Source organism: Pan troglodytes, chromosome 6, assembly GCF_028858775.2.
Source record: "Pan troglodytes isolate AG18354 chromosome 6, NHGRI_mPanTro3-v2.0_pri, whole genome shotgun sequence".
Taxonomy (NCBI): domain Eukaryota; kingdom Metazoa; phylum Chordata; class Mammalia; order Primates; family Hominidae; genus Pan; species Pan troglodytes.
The window spans coordinates 122,737,131-122,757,653 of record NC_072404.2 but is presented as its reverse complement, the minus strand read 5'-3'; the positions used below and the strand labels follow the sequence as shown (position 1 = coordinate 122,757,653).

At 35.8% G+C, this 20,523-nt stretch overlaps 1 protein-coding gene across 2 annotated transcripts in view; it reads left to right on the top strand.

Moving 5' to 3' along the window:
* COG5 (component of oligomeric golgi complex 5) overlaps positions 1–20,523 on the top strand; it is a 360,750-nt gene that overhangs the window by 183,756 nt on the left and 156,471 nt on the right. For both annotated transcript variants that reach the window (XM_054687655.2, XM_519305.8), the window contains exons 8-10: positions 7,316–7,481; positions 17,697–17,809; positions 18,007–18,084. In XM_054687655.2, the coding sequence (XP_054543630.2) occupies positions 7,316–7,481; positions 17,697–17,809; positions 18,007–18,084 (357 nt within the window). The remainder of the gene's footprint in view (positions 1–7,315; positions 7,482–17,696; positions 17,810–18,006; positions 18,085–20,523) is intronic.

Sequence of the window (20,523 nt, the reverse complement as noted above, 5' to 3'; positions counted from 1 at the left end):
CCGCTTGGTCCAGAGCAGAGTTCAAGTCCTGATATCCTTATAAATTTTCTGTCTCGTTGATCTCATATTGACAGTGGGGCATTAAAGTCTCCCACTATTATTGTGTGGGAGTCTAAGTCTCTTTATAGGTCTCTAAGAACTTGCTTTATGAATCTGGGTGCTCCTGTACTGGGTGCATATATACTTAGGATAGTTAGCTCATCTTGTTGCATTAATCCCTTTACCATTATGTAATGCGCTTCTTTGTCTTTTTTTATCTTTGTTGGTTTAAAGTCTGTTTTATCAGAAACTAGGATTGCAACCCCCGCTTTTTTTTTTTTTTTGCTTTCCATTTGCTTGGTAAATATTCCTACATCCCTTTATTTTGAGCCTGTGTGTGTCATTGCACGTGAGATGGGTCTCCTGAATATAGCCCACCAATGGGTCTTGACTCTTTATCCAATTTACCAGTCCGTGTCTTTTAATTGGGGCATTTAGCCCATTTACTTTTAAAGTTAATATTGTTTTGTGTGAATTTGATCCTGTCATCATGATGCTAGCTGGTTATTTTACCTGTTAATTGATGCAGTTTCTCCATAGTGTCCGTGGTCTTCACAATTTGGTATGTTTTTGCAGTAGCTGGTACTGGTTTTTCCTTTCCATATTTAGTGCTTCCTTCAAGAGCTCTTGTAAGGCAGGCCTGGTGGTGACAAAATCTCTCAGCATTTGCTTGTCTGTAAAGGATTTTCTTTCTCCTTCGCTTATGAAGCTTAGTTTGGCTGGATATGAAATTCTGGGTTGAAAATTCTTTTCTTTAAGAATGTTGAATATTGGCCCCACTCTCTTCTGGCTTTTAGGGTTTCTGCAGAGAGATCTGCCGTTAGTCTGATGGGCTTCCCTTTGTGGGTAACCCGACCTTTCTCTCTGGCTGCCCTTAATATTTTTTCCTTCATTTCAACTTTGGTGAATCTGACAACTATGTGACTTGGGTGCTCCTCTTGAGGAGTATCTTTGTGGTGTTCTCTGTATTTCCTGAATTTGAATATTGGCCTGTCTTGCTAGGTTGGGGAAGTTCTCCTGGATAATATCCTGAAGTGTGTTTTCCCACTTGGTTCCATTTTCCCTGTCACTTTTAGGTACACCAATCAAACGTAGATTTGGTCTTTTCTCCTAGTGCCCTATTTCTTGGAGGCTTTGTTCATTTCTTTTCACTCTTTCCTCTAATCTTGTCTTCTTGCTTTATTTCATTGAGCTGATCTTCAATCTTTTATATCTTTTCTTCCGCTTGATCGTTTCGGCTGGTGATACTTGTGTATGCTTCATGAAGTTCTCGTGCTGTGTTTTTCAGCTCAATCAGGTTCATTTATGTTCTTCTCTAAATTGATTATTCTAGTTAGCGATTTTTCTAACCTTTTTTCAAGGTTCTTAGCTTCCTTGCATTGGGTTAGAACATGCTCCTTTAGCTCGGAGGAGTTTGTTATTACCCACCTTCTGAAGCCTACTTCTGTCATTTCATCAAACTCATTCTCCATCCAGTTTTGTTTCGTTGCTGGCGAGGAGTTGTGATTTTCTGGAAGAGAAGAGGCATTCTGGTTTTTGTAATTTTCAACCTTTTTGCGCTGGTTTTTCCTCATCTTTGTGGTTTTATCTACCTTTGGTCTTTGCTGTTGGTGACCTTCAGATGGGGTTTCTCTTTGGACTTCCTTTTTGTTGATGTTGACGCTATTCCTTTCTGTTTGTTAGTTTTCCTTCTGACGGTCAGACCCCTCTGCTGCAGGTCTGCTGGAGTTTGCTGGAGGTCCACTCCAGACCCTGTTTGCCTGGGTATCACCAGCAGAGGTTGCAGAACAGCAAAGATTGCTGCCTGTTCCTTCCTCTGAAAGCTTCGTCCCAGAGGGGCACCTGCCAGGTGCCAACTGGAGTTCTCCTGTATGAGATGTCTGTCGACCCCTGCTGGGAGGTGTCTCCCAGGCAGGAGGCACTGTGGTCAGGAACCCACTTGAGGAGGTCGTCTGTCCCTTAGCAGAGCTCGCTTCAGAGCCAGCAGGCAGGAACATTTGAGTCTGCTGTAGTTGCGCCCACAGCCACCCCTTCCCCCAGGTGCTCTGTCCCAGGGAGATGGGAGTTTTACCTATAAGCCCCTGACTGGGGCTTCTGCCTTTCTTTCAGAGATGCCCTGCCCAGAAAGGAGGAATCTAGAGAGTAAAGATTATTTTATTTACCCGTTAGGTTGATGCTCTTATTTTTGCTGTTATGCACATGAGGAAACTAAGCCTTAAAGAGGTTAGATAATTTGCCTTTAGGTTTTGACTGCTAAGTGGTAGAGTTTGGATGCTGATCTAGGTCTGGCTCCAAAGTCTGTGAAATAAGAATAACAAAAAGCTAGTAATGGAATACAAAATCCAATAGAAGCCAAAATTTAGTTACTTAACAAGATTAACAAATTAAATTGATAAATACCAACAAGACTGATGAGGAGAAGGGAAAAAAGAGGCACAAATTACCACTATCAAGAATGAAAAAGGTGATCTAATAACAGACCCAACAAAAACTAAAAAAATTAAGACAATATTAAGTATGAGTTTATACCAATTGATTTGAAAATTTAGATGAAATTGACAAATTTCTGGAAAACAACATATCAAAAATAACACTAGGAAAATTATAAAATCTATCTAGTTCTATATCTATTAACAAAATTGAATTTATTATTAAAAAAACCTTTCCTTGGAGAAAACTCCAAGGCCAATCAGCTTCACTGGGGCAATTCTTCCAAACATTTAAGGAATAAATAAACCAGTGTTATGTAAACTGTATCCAAGAATTGAGAAAGAGGGACCAAACATATGTACCTGCTCATTTTATGAGGCCAGGTTAATGTCAATATGAAAATGAGAATATTGTAAGGAAGTAAAATTACTAGTTGTCATCCTTTAAAATCTGTACAAAAATAATAAGCAAAGTGTTAGTAAATGTAGCCACAGAGATGTAAAACTGATAATGTATTATGACCAAGATGGCTTTATTCCAGAAATATAACATAATTTCTCAAGTAAAGGAGGAAAATTATTATCTCAATACATACTTAATAACATTCAAAATCAATTCATGATTAAAAATACTCTTAGCAAGCCAGTATGTTTAATCTGATAAAGGGCATTTCTAAAAATCTCGATGGTGAAATATTTAAGGCTTTCCATTTGATATTAGGGATGATGCAAAAATACCACTCTTATTTCTTCTACTCAGTGCAATACTGAAGATCCTAGCCAAAGTAATAAGAAAAGCAATGAAATAGAGGAGAATGGGAAGGGAGAAATAAAAATTATTCAGAAATACCATGGTTATATAGTTAGAAAAGTCAAAACAATTTACTGATTGTTTACAAAAATTTAAAAACATATAATTTATATCAAAAAATAATAGAAATAATTTAAACTAAAGATATATAAGACTTTTTCACAGAAAACTATCTATAAAACATTAAGAGAAATTAAAGACCTGAGTAAATGAAAAGAGATACCATATTCATGGATTTGAGAACTCAATATTACAAAGATATCCATTATTTCTAATTTTATCTATAGAGTTAATGCAATCTCAAACAATACCTGAAAACTTTTTTTAAAAAAGGACATTTGTCAAGCCAATTTTGAAATTTATATGGAAGTGTCATATATCAAGAAGAGCCTATATCAAATTGAAGAACAGAGGCAGAGGATTGCCAAATCTGGTATTTAAAGCTACAGTAATCCAAGTGCTTTCTTGGATTATACATACACTTAAATAATGACATGGGAAATTTCTTTACAGCTGCCTCATTTTGATTTTTGGTCTCTACTAAAAAGTTTAAAGATAAAACAGTCTTGGGAGAAAGTAAAAGCAAATGCTATACCCCTTGTAATTTAGATAGGTGAATTGTAAGGATAGAGAAATGGTAGAGATTTGAAAGTCCAGAAACTCACACACATATTTAGAAATTTGGTTTATTGCAAAGGTGGCTTTTTGGGAGTGCGGGTGATTTTTATTTGCTCTTTTTTTGATCAATTGGGTATTCATGTAGAAAAACACTAATCTTGACTCCTATTTCACATTGTATAGAAATTAATTCCAGGCGAATTGTATTTCTGAGCATGAAAGATAAACCAATAGAGTTTCAGGAGGATAACTTTATGAATGAAAGATATCTTTATGAATGTGGGGTGGGGAACACTTTTCAAACAATACCAAAAGTACTAAACCGTAGAGAGTAAGATTAATAAAATGGGCTACATTCAAATTAGGAATTTCTTTTCCTTAAAATACTTGATTAAGAGTGGGAGAACATATTTGCAGTACATATAATTATCAAAGTGGTTGTATCCAAAATATATAAACAACTTTATATGTAAATGACAAAAAACAACTAGTTAAAAAAAATGGGCAAAAATATGAATAAGTTCTTCACAAAAGAAGATATCCAAATGGGTAATTACCATGTAAGAAGTATTCAGTTTTTTAGTCATCATAGAACTACAAATTAAAATCATAGTACTCACTCAAAATAATAGCCAGAATTAAAGGAATGATCATTTGAATTTTTGGCAAATTTGTGGGGCATCCACAATTTTCATATATCGCTGGTGGGAGTGTAAATTGCTGCAATGGCTTTGTAAAATTGGCAGTATCTGCAAACTCTAAGTGTACTAATATGATTTAGCAATTCTACTTTTGCCTGCAGAAATGCATATGTATATATGTTCACTAATAGAGGTGTACAGAATGTTCATGGCAGCATAAATTAAAATACCTAAAGGTAGAAGTAAGCCTATTATTTATCAACAGTAGGATGGATAAACTAAAGCAAATTACTACAGTGGAATACTGCACAGCAGTAAGAAATGAATCAACTACTGCTGCATCCAACAACATGGACGAATTTCACAAAAAAATATGTTGAGTAAAAGGGACAAGCCACAAGATAATACATACTGTATAATTCCATTTATGTGAAATTCAAAAACAGAATAAATTTTTGGTGTTAGAAGTAATGATAGTGATAATATTTGGAAAGGTGCAGTTTGGGGAGCTACACAAGATTCAAAGGTGCTGATAATACTTAGCTTCATGATCTAGGTGATAGTTAACTAGGTGTGTTCACTTTGTGATAATAAAGCTGTGCTTACATAATTAGCATATTCCTCTGTATGTATGTTACTTAAAGAATTTTATTTCAGGTAATTATTTTGCAGTTTTTTTACTGGCATAATCTATGTGTTAAGCTATAAATATGAATGCCATTAATTGAAAAAGTGAACATGTTAATTGACAAGTTTAAAATTACTTCTAGAATTATAAATATTGTAAATTGTATTATAAATAGTGCTGTAATATATACTTCTTTAATGATGAGCTATATTTGTAATATAATACACCATTACGTTAAAATAATGCCAATAGATTTCAGAAGTAACCTTTTCAAACATGTTTTGAGAAGTTGGAAGTTAGTAATTTTTGGAGCGGAGAATTTTGAAGAGTGGTTTATTTTAGCTAGGTGTTTTAAGTGAAAAATTTAAGTGTTTTTTAGTTGTTGTATGCATAAATCTTACAGCGTACATTCAGCTGATAACACTGAAACTGTACTGTGTGTGGAGAAGCTATGCTTTTCAGATCCTCTGATAATAGTAAAGGCAATAAATATAGTTTTAAAGTATATCTGTATTCCAGTTTTATGAGGTGAAAGTATTCTTTGATATTGCTCCAGTAGTGCTTTCTTGGATTATACATACACTTAAATAATGACATGGGAAATTTCTTTACAGCTGCCTCATTTTGATTTTTGGTCTCTACTAAAAAGTTTAAAGATAAAACAGTCTTGGGAGAAAGTAAAAGCAAATGCTATACCCCTTGTTTTCAGTTAATAATTTTTTATAAAATAGCTTATTTTCCTTGTTGGCATACATTAATATAGAATTTACAACATAGAATTAAGTTCTATTATGACCATATTAAATTAAGCTTTTTTATTAGAACATTTTAATTTGAAATAATATCCATTTGGTTCTTTTTATTGTTTAATTAAAAAGAAAAAACTCAAATGAGTATTGTTATTCGCCAGCCATGTTTCCTGTTATTTTCTTTAAGCTGAGTCTACTTTGCCTCTGTGTGTGAGTTTATGTGTATGTCTGCAGCATGTACTATTATTAAAATAACACCAATAGATTTCAGAGGTAACCTTCTAAAATAAATTTAGTATAGAAAATAGGTTAATGAAATAATTTAACATTTTAACCATGTGTCTCTGATAACAGACACTTACTAATGCGTGAGAGGATTTTGAGTTATTTGGGCCTGAAAATATATGTCAGTGTCTCAACTTCTAGCTTGATAATTTGTTCGTTAACTTAGCCACAAATCCAACAACCCATTTATATCACTCTGGACATAATCCACTCATTGATGATATTTCAATACCTCCCTCATCTTCTGCCTCTCTGCTTCACTCTGCTCCATCATGGCCTTCTTGCTCTTTCCCTAGCATACTAAGCACATTGCTATTTCAGCACTTTTGCTAATACCACTGCCCCGATCTGTATTTTCCCATATCTTCCTTTGACTCCCTCAGTATATTCAAGTCTTTGTTTAAATATTACCTCAGAGGTGCATTCTCTGACTAATCTCTGTATAATAATTCCCATCATACTCTATTCTTATTCCCTACTTCACGTTTTTATAGCACTTGTTACTACCCGTTATTCTGTTTTATTTATGTTTTGTACATTTCTCAATAAATATAAGTTCCATGAAGACAGGAACTTAATTGGTTTTGTTTCACTACTGTTTTTCCAGCACTCAGAGCTATGACAGATACTGTAGGCACTGTATAAATATTTGTAGTTAGAATGAATTAATGGGTCAGTGAAATATAATGAATAAGTCTGCATGGTTCAGCTCTCAGTCAACTCCACAGAATTCATTTATTGTCTAAACAAATGTAGAAATAACAAATGTTATTTCTAATATGGTTCTTTTTATAGGGATTGGTGGTAGATTTTAAATAAGCTCGAATATTATACAACAGACTTTCAAACTTCTTGTTATTTTTTAAAGGAGGACAAAAATGGTAAGGGGGAAAATAATATACATAGTATTTAACTTCGTCTTTTATGAAATAAATAATGTTTAAAAATAATCTTCACTTCAAAATGTGTTTTTTCTTGTCTTTGATAATTTTAAAATATGGTAGTATTTAAATATGATAGGACTGCTGAAGTCCTGCTTAAAGTTGTATATTTATGTTGATTTTGTTTGTTTTCCTATTTATATCTGTTTCCACCCCACCCCACCTTTTTTTAAGAATCCAACTCAAGTCGGAACAGCTCTTCAGGTTTTCTATAATCTTGGAACTTTGAAGGATACTATTACCAGTGTTGTGGATGGATATTGTGCTACTTTAGAAGAAAATATCAACAGTGCATTAGACATAAAAGTTTTGACTCAGCCTTCCCAGTCAGCTGTGAGAGGTATGGATGTGGTTTATATTTAGCTTCTTTATTTATTTATAACTGAGAAGTCTTTTGAATAGTATGTGAAACACTCATGTTTCAAAGCAATCTAATGACTCATTTTTTAGTAGACAGAAAATGAGAGAAGAAATTATGTTTCAGAATTTATTTATATCTTTTTTGTCTAATCAGTGAGTTGAACTGGCCAACTGGTATATTCAGAACTTCTAGATAAAGATCCATAAACTGTAGCGTCATTTGGTTGAGAGGAAACAGATGCAAAAAATAAAAAATAAAAAGGCAAGGAACATATTTTTCTTCTAAAATCCTTATCCTCCCATGTACTTCTTAAAGACAGAAAATATTTTTTAAGGAATGCCGTCTCTACTTTAGCTTTCTGGACTTTTCTTTATGATAATTCTGGTACCCAGGAAAAATAATGACTGACTGTGGAGATAGAAACTGATAAAATCCTTGGCAACATTACAACTATAGTAAAGTCTAAAGAAAACTATTAAAGGATGGTAAATTCAAGGTAGAGAGGAGTAGCCTTTCATTAGGAGTCTGTAAACCTTTTCCTACCAAGACATACCTGGTGATATTTACATATACACACAGTTCTCCGTAAAAGAAGATAGAAAAGACCACAGATTATGTCCATCCTTACTTACTTGCTGCCACTCCATCTCTCTGTTTCTCCCCTTATATTCATTCTTCCTTCCTGTTGGTAAGGATGAACTATGCTTTCTCCCAGCAAAGACCAAGCACTCTGCAGTTGTATTAGATCCCATCACTACAAGGTATTGCTTTAGCAGATGCCTTCTTTCTACCAGGTTGACAATGTTTCTTTCTTTGCATCTCTTTCCCTTCACATATAGTTGTGTTATTGTATCTCCTTTTGCTTAAAACCAATTAAATAAATATATCTTAATTTCTTTCTTCAGCTCTACTACCTGCATGTTATTTCTTCAGTCTTCAGGAAAATTTCCCAAAATGTTATCTATAGTTAATGTTTCTGGTTTTTCTCCTCCCATTTTTCTGTTGAAGGCACTCTGATCCATCACAGGGTTGATGGAATAACTCATATTGAATTAATAACAGTTCCTGATCCATAGCTAATAGTAAAAAAAAGTGGCTATTTATTAATTTTTAATTTTTTTTAGATTGTTAATTTTTTATTTAAAAAAATATAGATGGAGTTTTGCTATGTTGCCCCAGTTGGTCTTGAACTCCTGGCCTCAAGCAATCCTCCTTCCTTGGCCTCCCAAAGTGTTGGGATTACAGGCATGAGCCACCATGCCTGGCCTATTATTTTTATATTTGCTATATAAATGTGACCTTACGTAATACTGAATATATATAACTTTTAAGTTGTACTGGATAAAAAGAGATAAAAGAATCTTAGGTCTTAAAGAGATTTTTAAAGGTTAGGCCTAGCCTCAGAATAGGTTTGTATTGAAACTATTCCAGAAAGAGATCTTTGAAAAGAACTTGCCAAAGGAGATTTTACTCTTGGCTTTTCCCAGCAATTATTCTCAGAAAGTTTGATATAATGTTTAAATTTCCAGGAGCAGTTTAATCTCATTCCCCCTTGTGTCGTCAAGAATGGGGAAAAAAATGAAAGCAGTTATTCATGTGCTGTCAATCCTAATGTATGCCTCTTTTGTTGAGAGAATTAAAAAAAGCTGCCTTATTACCATGTGTTGACAAGTGGATACCATGATTTAACACAGAAACCTTAAGCATCAGTTCTTTATTATTTTCTTTAAAAGCATAATCACAATTATTTTATATATATATATATATATATATATATATATAATTTTTTTTTTTTAGCTGGAGTTTCTGGTCACCCAAGCTAGAATGCAATTGCACGATCTTAGCTCACTGCAACCTCTGGTGCCTGGGTTTAAGCAATTCGCCTGTCTCAGCTTCCTGAATAGCTGGGATTACAGAAGCCCACCACCATGCCCAGCTAATTTTTATATTTTTAGTAGAGACGGGGTTTCATCATGTTGGCCAGGCTGGTCTCGAACTCCTGACCTCAGGTGATCCGCCCACCTCGGCCTCCCAAAGTGCTGAGATTACAGGCGTGAGCCACCGCGCCCGGCCAATTATTTTATATTTTAAAATGTTTTATAGACAGTATTAATGTTAGTTTCCTGATCTTGTTTATATTGAAGTTATGTAGGAGAATGTCCTTGTTTGTTGGAAATACACATTAAAATATTCAAGAATGATGGGCATGAGGTCAGTAACTTCCAAGTGGTTCAGGGAAAATTTTTTTTTACAATACTTACAATTTTTTTATAAGCGTAAGATTATTTCAAAATTTTAAAAATAATAGGATTCTGTCAGTGTGTGTTTCTGAGAGTGAATGGCTCACAGCTGTTGAGTATCTAACACAACCACTACACAGGAGATTGACAGTCGCATTCATGAGTGTGATGGTGCATGATCTCATTTTCAATCTGAGACTTCCTAAGAAGAGAAAAAAAATTATACGCACACACACATATATAAATATAAATAATACAATTTTAAGTATAAAAAGTAAACAGCCTGTAACTCAATAAGAAAAAGGTAAACAACCCAAGAGAAAAAAATGGATAAAGAATATGAATAGGCAGGTCACAGAAGAACACATTCAATAAACATGTGAGAAGATATTCAGCCTCTTTTTGGAGGATGAACTAGTTATTAAGGAAATACAAGTTAATCATCAGATTGGCAAAATCTAAGACAGAACTAAGTTCTGGACAAGAGCAGAAACTCTTGTAAACTATGCAAGGAGAATAAAATTCACTTTACTCAATTTTATCAGTTTTATCTCTAAGGTGGAAAATGTGTTCACCTTATGATGTTATACTTTCTAAGAATATACTGCAAGGAAAATCTGGCATGTATATGTAAGAATTTTTGTTACCTGGCCGGCGTGTTGGCTCATGCCTGTAATCCCAGCACTTTGGGAGACTGAGGTGGGCAGATCACTTGAGGTCAAGAGTTTGAGACCAGCCTGGCCAACATGGTAAAACCCCCTCTCTACTAAAAATACAGAAAAATTAGCCGGGCGTGGTGGCACATGCCTGTAATCCCAGCTACTCAGGAGGCTGAGGCAGGAGAATCGCTTGAACCTGGGAGGGAGAGGTTGCAGTGAGCCGAAATAGTGCCATTGCACTCAAGCCTGGGCAACAGAGCAAGACTCCATCTCAAAAAAAAAAAAAAAAAAAGAATTTTTGTTACCTCATTGTTTACAAATAGTGAAAAAGTACAAGCAATGGATAAACTAGTTTATTAAGGGGATTAATACACAGCATTTAAATTAACAAATTTCCCAGTATAGATAATGGTCAAAAACAGCACATGAAAAAGTTACAGATACATACATACAGCCTGATACCAATTTAAAGCCTAAGAATATGACAGACTATATTAAATTGTTTTTGCATGTGCACATATGTACTAACAGTGTAAATACGCACATTGGAATAATGATCAACAAATTTAAGATACCAGTGCTGGGCATGGTGACACATGCCTCTAATCCCAGCTACTTGGGATGCTGAGGCGGAAGGATCACTTGAGCCTAGGAGTTCGAATCCAGCCTCAGCAACATAACAAGACTCTGTCTCTTAAAAACAAACTACAAAACCCGATACCATTACATCTGTTGAGAGAGCAAGGGAAATGAGACCAGCAAAGGAGAGTACAAGGAAACTTCACTTTATTTAGTGTTGTATTTCTTAAAGCTTGGTGGTTAGTGTTCATAACATTATTCTATATGCTTTTTTGTATGCCTGAAATATTTAACAATAAAACATAAATGTTGAGAAAGTCAAACAATGAAGAAAGATGATGATGAAGCAAAGTAGACAACACAGAATATCCAAATTTCATCACCCAGATAGATACTGTAGTTGTTACTATACAGTGAAAAGTAGTCCATACATTTATCTGTGCATTATATGTTATAGAAGGGTAAATGGAGAGGCATAAATGGAATTTTAAGATACATGCTTTTTAAAAATACCTTTTTATTATAAAACTTAAAGAAAAACATAAACATGTAGCTTAATGAATTATTATAAGGTGAACACTTCCTAGGCTAAACCAGCGATCCAGAAACCTGTTTATGTACTCCATACCAATCACAACCAGCCCCTCTCTCTCTCATATGTAACCATTATCATCCTCACTTTTATATTGATAACTTCCTGTGTTTTTCTTTTTATAGTTTTATCATTCATATGTGTGAACTTAAGCACCATAGTTTAGCCCCACCAGTTTTAGAAGTACACTTTTTAAAATAAAAAGTATTTTACTTTCATTCAACAGAATAATTAGAAATTTATGTGACATCAAGGACTTAATGAATTTCCAATTAATGCTTCTTCATAAGAAATACTAGATCCTAATTGATACCTCTAAATTTAAAAGTAGTGAATGAAAGATTAAAAAAAAATAAGAAATTGAAGTCATTTGTTACTAAGTCTGTTGAGTCTTTACTACTAAATGTGGGAAATAGGCATACTTATACTTTTCCCTACCCGCCCCCCATCCTCATTTGCCTGTTGTTAGTTATGTTATTTTTGAATGATTAATGTTTTTTACATTTTATTCTATTTTTAAATTATTTTAATCTCTGGTTCTTTTAATATGACCTCTGCATTTCTTTTCTCTTTTTTTCAGTAGCTTTAGGGGTACAAGTGGGTTTTGGTTGCATGGATGAATTGTATAGTGGTGAAGTCTAAGATTTTAGTGGATGGTCACCCGAGTCATGTACATTGTACTAATATGCTGTTTTTTAGCCCTCACATCCCTCCTACTCTCCCATTCTGAGTCTCCAATGTCCATTATACCACTCTGTCTTTTTGTACTCATAGCTTAGCTCCCACTTATAAGTGAGAACATATGGTATTCAAGTTTCCGCTCCTCAGTTACTTCACTTAGAATAATGGCCACTTGTTCCATCCAAGTTGCTGCAAAAGATATTATTTCATTCTTTTTTATGGCTGAGTAGTGTTCCATGGTGTGTGTGTGTGTGTGTGTGTGTGTGTGTACATATATATATATATATATATATATATATATATATGTACACACACACAACAGTTTCTTTACCCACTCATTGTTTTATGAACACTTAGATTGGTTACCTGTCTTTGCAATTGTGAGTTACATTGTGATATACATACATATGTAGGTGTCTTTTTGATATATGACTACTAGGTAGATACTCAGTAGTGGGACTGCTGGATCGAATGGTAGATGTACTTTAGGTCTTTGAGAAATCTCTGTACTATTTTCCATAGAGGTTGTACCAGACCTCTCCATTTCTATATTCATCTCTCCCTTGGCTGGATATCATAATCTAGTTGATTTTTCAAAATGTTTTATGGGTACTGTGCTTTCTGAGTCCTTGTGTAGTTGGTGGTGTGTTTTGCTTTTATGCTTAAATGATTTGGCCAGGTATAAATTTTTATTTACACTTTCTTTCCCTTAGAATTTTGTAGCTGTATGTGTCCAAATAAATAACGTTTTTCTTCCCCCACTGAATTGGAAAATGAGACACAAATGTAGGAGACAAAAAAGGTGACAATTGTAATGTTAGTTTTATTACTGTTAAAAAAAATACACCGAAAGGCATAGCTTAGATTTATGACCAAATGGATTTTTTAATATATCACCTCAAAATTAAACTTATTTCCCAATTCAGCCTTTCCCACTATACTTACCACTGGTAGAATGTTGGTCAGAATGCACCTTTTATATATGCAAAGCTTCAACAACAGAGAAAGGAAGAGACTGAGCCAATTAGGCTCAGTTTCTTATTCACATTCACTCATCACTCACTCCTCTTCACATGGGGAGAATTGGATAAGAGGTAGGGAAAGAAGACAAGAAAGTTACTTTAGCTGAAGGCCCTTCATATGAAAGGAAAATGGAGGGTCCCATCTACCATCAGACATTACTTTACCAACTGCTGGGTTTTAGTGTTGTATTAGAGAATTATGAGACTAATCAGATTTTTATCCCACACTAGCTGACTTGCTTTTTCTTGACTGTCCAAATGGTTTTTCCTTTATCTTTGAAGTTTAGTGACTTCTTTAGGATATGTCTCAGTTGAACGCTGTGTGTCAGTTTTTGTGTGTGTATGTGTGTTAAAGTATGTTCCCTTTTATAGAAAAGTTTTCTTCCATTGTATATTGAATGTTTTTCTGTTCCATTTGTTCTTTTCAAGAACTTTATGCATATATCAGATATTCTCTGTTTTCCATGTCTAGTATCTTCTTGCACTTGGTGCTGGGCATGCTGTGGGAGAGAGGGTGTCATGGATGTGGAAGTCTGATTCTCTTAATATTTGCTTGGAGTTTTTTCACTTTGCTTCCAGTATCTTTGCATTTTACTTCATTTTGTATTATTTCCTCTTGCCTATTTCACATGTGTTACTATGTTTTCACTCTCGTTTATTATAACTTTTGTTTTTTCTAATATGGTCCTTATTTCTATAATATTTTTCCAGTGAGTATTCCAGTAATTTGAGACAGTGGAAAACTGAGTATCCCTTTCTATTGTTTCTTTGGTGATATATGTTTATCATTGCTTTTAGCTTATATTCCTTTCTTCCTCCTTCCTGCCACCCTCCCCAGTGTCTATGTTAAGTCTGTTGTTGCTTTGTTTCTGATGATTATTCATCATTGAAAAGTGCTAGCTATTCATTGAAGAATAGTGTAGGCATGGCTGAAGGGAGATACCCGAAGCAGTCTGCAATTTAATTTAGGTTTGTTGTCTACAATAACCATTGACCAGTTTGTTACTTTTTACCTTGGGAGCACATCTGTTCTCAAAATTTGTATCATTCAGAAGCTTAGTATGGCTACCAGTAAAGCTATTTAAGCCATTTCAGTGTTGAATCCTAGCATTCTCAGTATTTTTTTTTTCTTCATCTCACTTTACCTCCAGTAGTCTGCCCCACACTCAGGGGCTAATTCTTAAACAACATAAATATCAATTCCTTATGATTTTCCTTCAGCTTTTCTTTTTTTTTTTTTTGTCATTTTGCAATGTTGAACATTCCCTGGCCTGTCCTAATCTGTAGATCTCAGCTGTAATCAAAGAATCCTTAGATAGCTTGTGCAAATTCTTACAATTGGTTTTAAGAGCAATTTACTTCTTCCTAATGATCTAAGGTGTCATCTCTCTGGTTCCTTCTTCATTTTGACTTATCTACAGCAACTGGCATGCATGCTTCATAATCTCAAGTTTGAAGTTTTGTTTGATTGTTTGTGTCTTTGAAATTGACATTTTCTATCTTTTGTTTGATTTTCTTTTCATTGGCATTCAAGAGAAGAGAGTAAGAAAATGATTTTATTCCACCATCACTAACTAGAAACCATTTTTCAAGTATTATATCTATGAAGAACTCTTAGTTTATTTTATCACTTACATAAAACTTAAGAGACTATTTTGTTTCTTGAGTCTATTAAAGCTAACTGGTAATGGCAATGTCTTGTATTTCTGCTTGTATTTAAAAGAATAATAGGTTAAAGGGTTTCATAATTATAATAAAACCAAGTCATACATATTCCAGGAATTTGACCTATTTTTTTAGTATTCATAAAGGCACTACATACCCTTTTCTCACTGTTATGAGTTCATTCTTTATATAACATATGAGACAGCTGCAGATTGTTACAGTATTATCCATTTCCTGTATACCTTCCCTTAATAGTCTTTGCATAGCACTGCAAATATTCTAAAGATTCATTAGATGCGGATTTCAAACAGATATTATCTATATTTTTTAAGCCAACATCTTTCTCATAGATTATTTTATTGCTTGCTACTATTATCAGATTAAAGAAATAACTGCATCTGTTTGCTAAAGGTACATGTAATTCTTTTCTGAATTGTTGAAAAACTACAGTGAGGTAGTTGACACACACAGTCCCTCTGGTTTTCTTGATCTTGTCCTCCTTAAAAGCAGGGATATAGAATGACTAACCAATGATGAGTTCTTCTACTGCCTGGTATTAAACGTCAGTTTGGAGTGAAATGTATGCCTTTCAATTTGGGATTAAAATTTCTATTTTTTTATTGAAACATTTCAAACCTTTACTTATAGATTCCTGTGTGTGTTATATACAAGAAAATTCTTAGTCTCACTCTCTAGAAATTTCGTATTGATACATTAATATTATTTAAGGTGCAGTTCATACTCAAAATTTTATTGTTCCCCAAAATGTTTATGTAAGTTGATTTCCCCTGACTGAAACCAATGAAACCAATCAGGGATCATGCTTTTCTGTTGGCTGTCTTGTCTCTTTAATAAAAAACAGCACCACTGGCTTTTTTGTTGTTGTTGTTAATGGCATTAACATTTTTTGGAGAGCCTCATAATCTGAATTTGTCTGGATTCATGTGATATTTTCTTCATGATTAGCTTCAGGGTAAACATACTATTGGTAAGATGATGTTGTGTACTTCCTATTACATCATATCAGGAAAACAAAATTATTTCAGTTTGTTTCATTATTGCTGATGCTAAATTAGATCACTTCATTAAATTGGCATATGCCAGAGTGCTCCTTTTAATACTATGCCCTTATCTTTGTAATTAGTAATTTATAGGTGCATACTTTGAGACTATGTGATGAATATCTTGTTCTCAATAACTTTTTTTTTTTTTTTGAGATGGAGTTTTGCTCTTGTTGCCCAGGCTGGAGTGCAATGGTACGATCTCGGCTCATTGTAACCTCCGCCTCCTGGGTTCAAGCAATTCTCCTGCCTCAGCCTCCCGAGTAGCTAGAATTACAGGCATGCAACACCATGCCCGGCTAATTCTGTATTTTTAGCAGAGATGGGGTTTCTCCATGTTGGTCAAGCTGGTCTCGAATCCTGACTTCAGGTGATCCGTCCACCTTGGCCTCTCAAAGTTCTGGGATTACATGCATGAGCCACCATGCCTGGCCAATAACATTTCACTTAGTGTTTTGGTATCCATCGATACTCTTTCTCTTAATTAACTTTGCAACTAGTAGTTGTAAAATGGTGATTTTTTTTTTCTAATTCTGTCATTCTTTCTGCATATATTAGCTGATACTCTTTTGTAAAGAGCATTTCCATCCTTTTTAAACATTTGAGTTTCACTGTGTACTCATGAATTATTTTTTAATCATTGTTTTATAATTCATTACCATCAGTATTATTTTGGATGGCCAAATTCTCTGAAATTTGTGTTGTGGAAGCCCCCTCCAGTCAACTTGATGTATCCTTTTGAAAAATTTCATTTGTCTTCAAATACTTTATTGCTCACTGGCACAATATCTACCACATTCACCTTGTATTTTCACTGCTCCAAATATGAAATCACTCTTTTTTCCACTGAATCCTGCTTTGTTTTTATTGGAGAATGGTCTTAGAAATCAAAATTTGGACACTACATATACTTATTACTATTGAGGAACCATTGTCTCTCTGACTTTCCAGTGGATAGAGTTGGGAAATACCTCTGATTCCCGTTACGTATTTGTGTCTTTATTCTGTTAACACTGAGAACCTTATTTTGCTCCATTCCAAAATATACCTAAACTAGTTTCAGGATTACTACTTCAATACTACATCCAGCAAAAATCTATTTAATAAAGTTCAGTATTTCTTTGTAATTTTTTTGTGCATAAATGTGTCTCACTAAAGTCAGCGTTCTGTAAGTAAAAATTCCGTGAATTAAAATTGTTTTCCTCCTGTGTGGTTATATTGTCAATTTGATATACAGTTAGTTTTATGTGTTTCGGTATGTGTTTATGTTCAGTTTTAGGGGTTTTTTTTTTTTTTTAAGAAAGGGGATACAATACACATACACACACATGTGCATACACAGGATAAATGGGAAATTAGTGAAGATGGTTTCCTACAAGGGGCATGAGAGTGGTAGGAAACAGAGGAAGACTCACCTCCATCCCTGTACCTTTCACCTGTTTCATTTCCCACCATTCTCACACCTTTTGTAGGAAACCATTTTCATCAATTTCCATTTTATCCTTCCTGGGTATGTGTCGCTTCCCTTTCTTTCTTAAGCATAAAAGGTTAAGATTCTTACTCAATAAATTATTTCCTAAAGAAGGAACTTCTCATTTTTTAGCTTGCGTATGGTTTTCATAATAACATATATATATATATATATTTGCCTTTGGAAAACTTTATTTTTCATTGTTCTTTCTCACTCATAACCAGGGGGACCTGGACGATCTACCATGCCAACCCCAGGAAATACTGCAGCTTTGCGTGCCTCACTCTGGACCAATATGGAGAAACTTATGGATCATATTTATGCTGTTTGTGGACAGGTAAATATTTGAAGGAGTGGAAAAAACATTAATATGGATTAACTCCTGGTTATTCCAAATTGTGTGACCTTGGGCAGGTTTTTTAATCAATGAGCATTCAAAATACCTCCACTAGCTGATGATAATGTACGTAAAGGTTGCCATTTCCCTTTTCTTGCTTTTTCTATTGCCTAAGCTTTACATTTGTTTCATTTAAGGTACAACATCTACAAAAAGTATTGGCCAAGAAGAGAGATCCTGTTTCTCACATTTGTTTCATTGAAGAAATAGTTAAGGTATGTTTAAATGAAAATATTTTTACATCTTTCTTGTACAAAACAGGAATATATGAGTCAGCATCATTTGTGTTACTACCTTATAGAGTGGCTACATATCAGATGGCAATAGAGAAGTGTATTTCTTGACAACTATAATAATGTTCCTTGCAATATAAATGTAATCATGGGGCTGGGCGCGGTGAGTCACGCCTGTAATCCCAGCACTTTGGGAGGCCAAGGTGGGTGGATCATGAGGTGAGGAGTTCAAGACCAGCCTGACCAATATGGTGAAATTCTGTCTCTAATAAAAATACAAAAATTAGCCGGGCGTGGTGGCATATGCCTGTAGTCCCAGCTACTCGGGAGGCTGAGGCAGGAGAATTGCTTCAAACCAGGAGGCAGAGGTTGCAGTGAGCTGAGGTCGCGCCACTGCACTCCAGCCTCAGCGACAGAGTGAAACTCTATCTCAAAAATAAATAAATAAACTAAAATAAATGTAATCATGTTTGTTTATGGAGTAGCTGCCAGCAATAGTATTATTTATAGATTAATTTCTGTAATGTATATACTAATTTCTCATTTTCTGTCATATAAATGACAGCTTATAAGTGCTTTAAAACTTCCACTAGAGAATAAGGTGAAAACTTTTGATAAATACGACATTTAAATAGAAGTCATTATAATGTGCTTACTGAAGGTCATTGATTTTTCCCATAAAGTACTTTGCTATATTCATTTTCCATATTCTGAGATCTTTCTGTCTTCCACCAATCTACTAGCCTCATGGGCCGTAAGAATTCTTTCCATGCATAGGAATCCCTGATTCTACATTTTATTCATTATATTGATGTGTTTTTGATAATGATTCATAGGATAATGATTCTACCGATTGTTAAATCCTAACCTCCAGTAGCCCAAAGAAAAAAGTTTCCTGAGTTTCCAGTGTTATGGTATAGGTAATTTCCTTTGTAAGTCCACAATATTAAATATTTTGTATACTGTGTGGAAAGCCTCCAGGACTATCCCTCAAGTTTGATGATTTATTAGGAGGATCGATAGGACCCAGTGTCACAGGATCCTTAGGGTGTCACTTCGCCAGCCAGAAACTCCTGTGACCAGTGGTGCCTTCTGCCTGAATATCGCTCATGCCCGCTGGGCTCGTTCCGCCCACTTGGCCTAGCAGGTTGCACTTGGCTCACACTACCAGCCCAGACCCCACAACTGACAAACACGAGCCAGGGACAGAGCAGTGAGTGGTATGTGAGTGAGAAGCTTGGGGTCCAGCCACTGTGCACAGCCAGGCACACTGGCTGCTGTGGCAGGGCAGGCAGCTCCAGGAGTCAGCACAGGTGCTAGCTCCATGTGAGACTGCAGCTGGATCAGATGTACTACACACAGCTTATGCTGCAGGCATCTAGATGAGGGGAATGTAGCCCACATCTAGATGAGAGGAATGTAGTGACACCTGGAAACTCAAGAGACACCAGGAACTGCAGAATCCCAAAGAAGGTGTCACAACCCTGGCTCGGGGTGCATCTAGGTGTGGGCTTCCCAAAGGGCCACAGCTCTTCTCTCCTTCTTGTTGCCCAGAATGTGGTGAGCAGTGGAGGCATGTTTCAGCCCTGTTTGTGTTACAGCTTTTTTAGTCCAGCCATTTGGTGGGTCCTGAGTTATTGTCCCACATCCAAGAAGAATGAGGTATGTGGACAACTGGAAGGTGAGCAAGGCAGAGAGGAGCTTCACTGAGTGGCAGACCCGAAGTGGGTAGCTCCTTTCTGCAAGCAGATCGTCCTCACAAGTGTCCAGCTCTTAGTGGAGAGGTGACCTGCAGTATTTAGCTCCGTTCCACAGGCAGACCATCCTGATGTCTGTGCAGCCCTCAGTGTAGAGGAGATCTGAAGTGGGTAGGTCCCATCCACAGGCTGGTCATCCCGACATCCATGCAGCCCTCAGCATAGAGGAGACCTAGAGTGGTTAGCTTGTATCTGCTGGTAGGTCATCTTGCCACCTGTGCAGCCCTCAGTGGAGAGGAGACCCAGAGTGGGTAGGTCCCTTCTGCAGGCAGGTCATCTTGATGTATGTACAGTCTTCAGTAGAGAGGAGACCTGGAGTGGGTAGGTCCCATCTGCAAGCTGGTCATCCTGACATCTGTGTGGCCCTCAGCAGAGAGGAGACCCAGAGTGCTTAGCTTGTATCTGCTGGCAGGTCATCCCGTTGTTTGTGCAGCCCTCAGTACAGAGGAGACCCAGAGTGGGTAGCTCCTATCCACAGGCAGATAGTCCTGTCGTCTGGCTGAGTCAGGGGTTTTTATGGGCTTCAGAAGGGAGGAAGGGTGTGCTGATTTGTCCATGGTTGGCGATGGGCAGGCCTGGAAAAAGCACCATAACTTCTCACTCCAGTCCACAGAACTGGCAGTCCAGCCCCCAGGCTTCAGATCCCTGGCTTAAATGTCGGTCC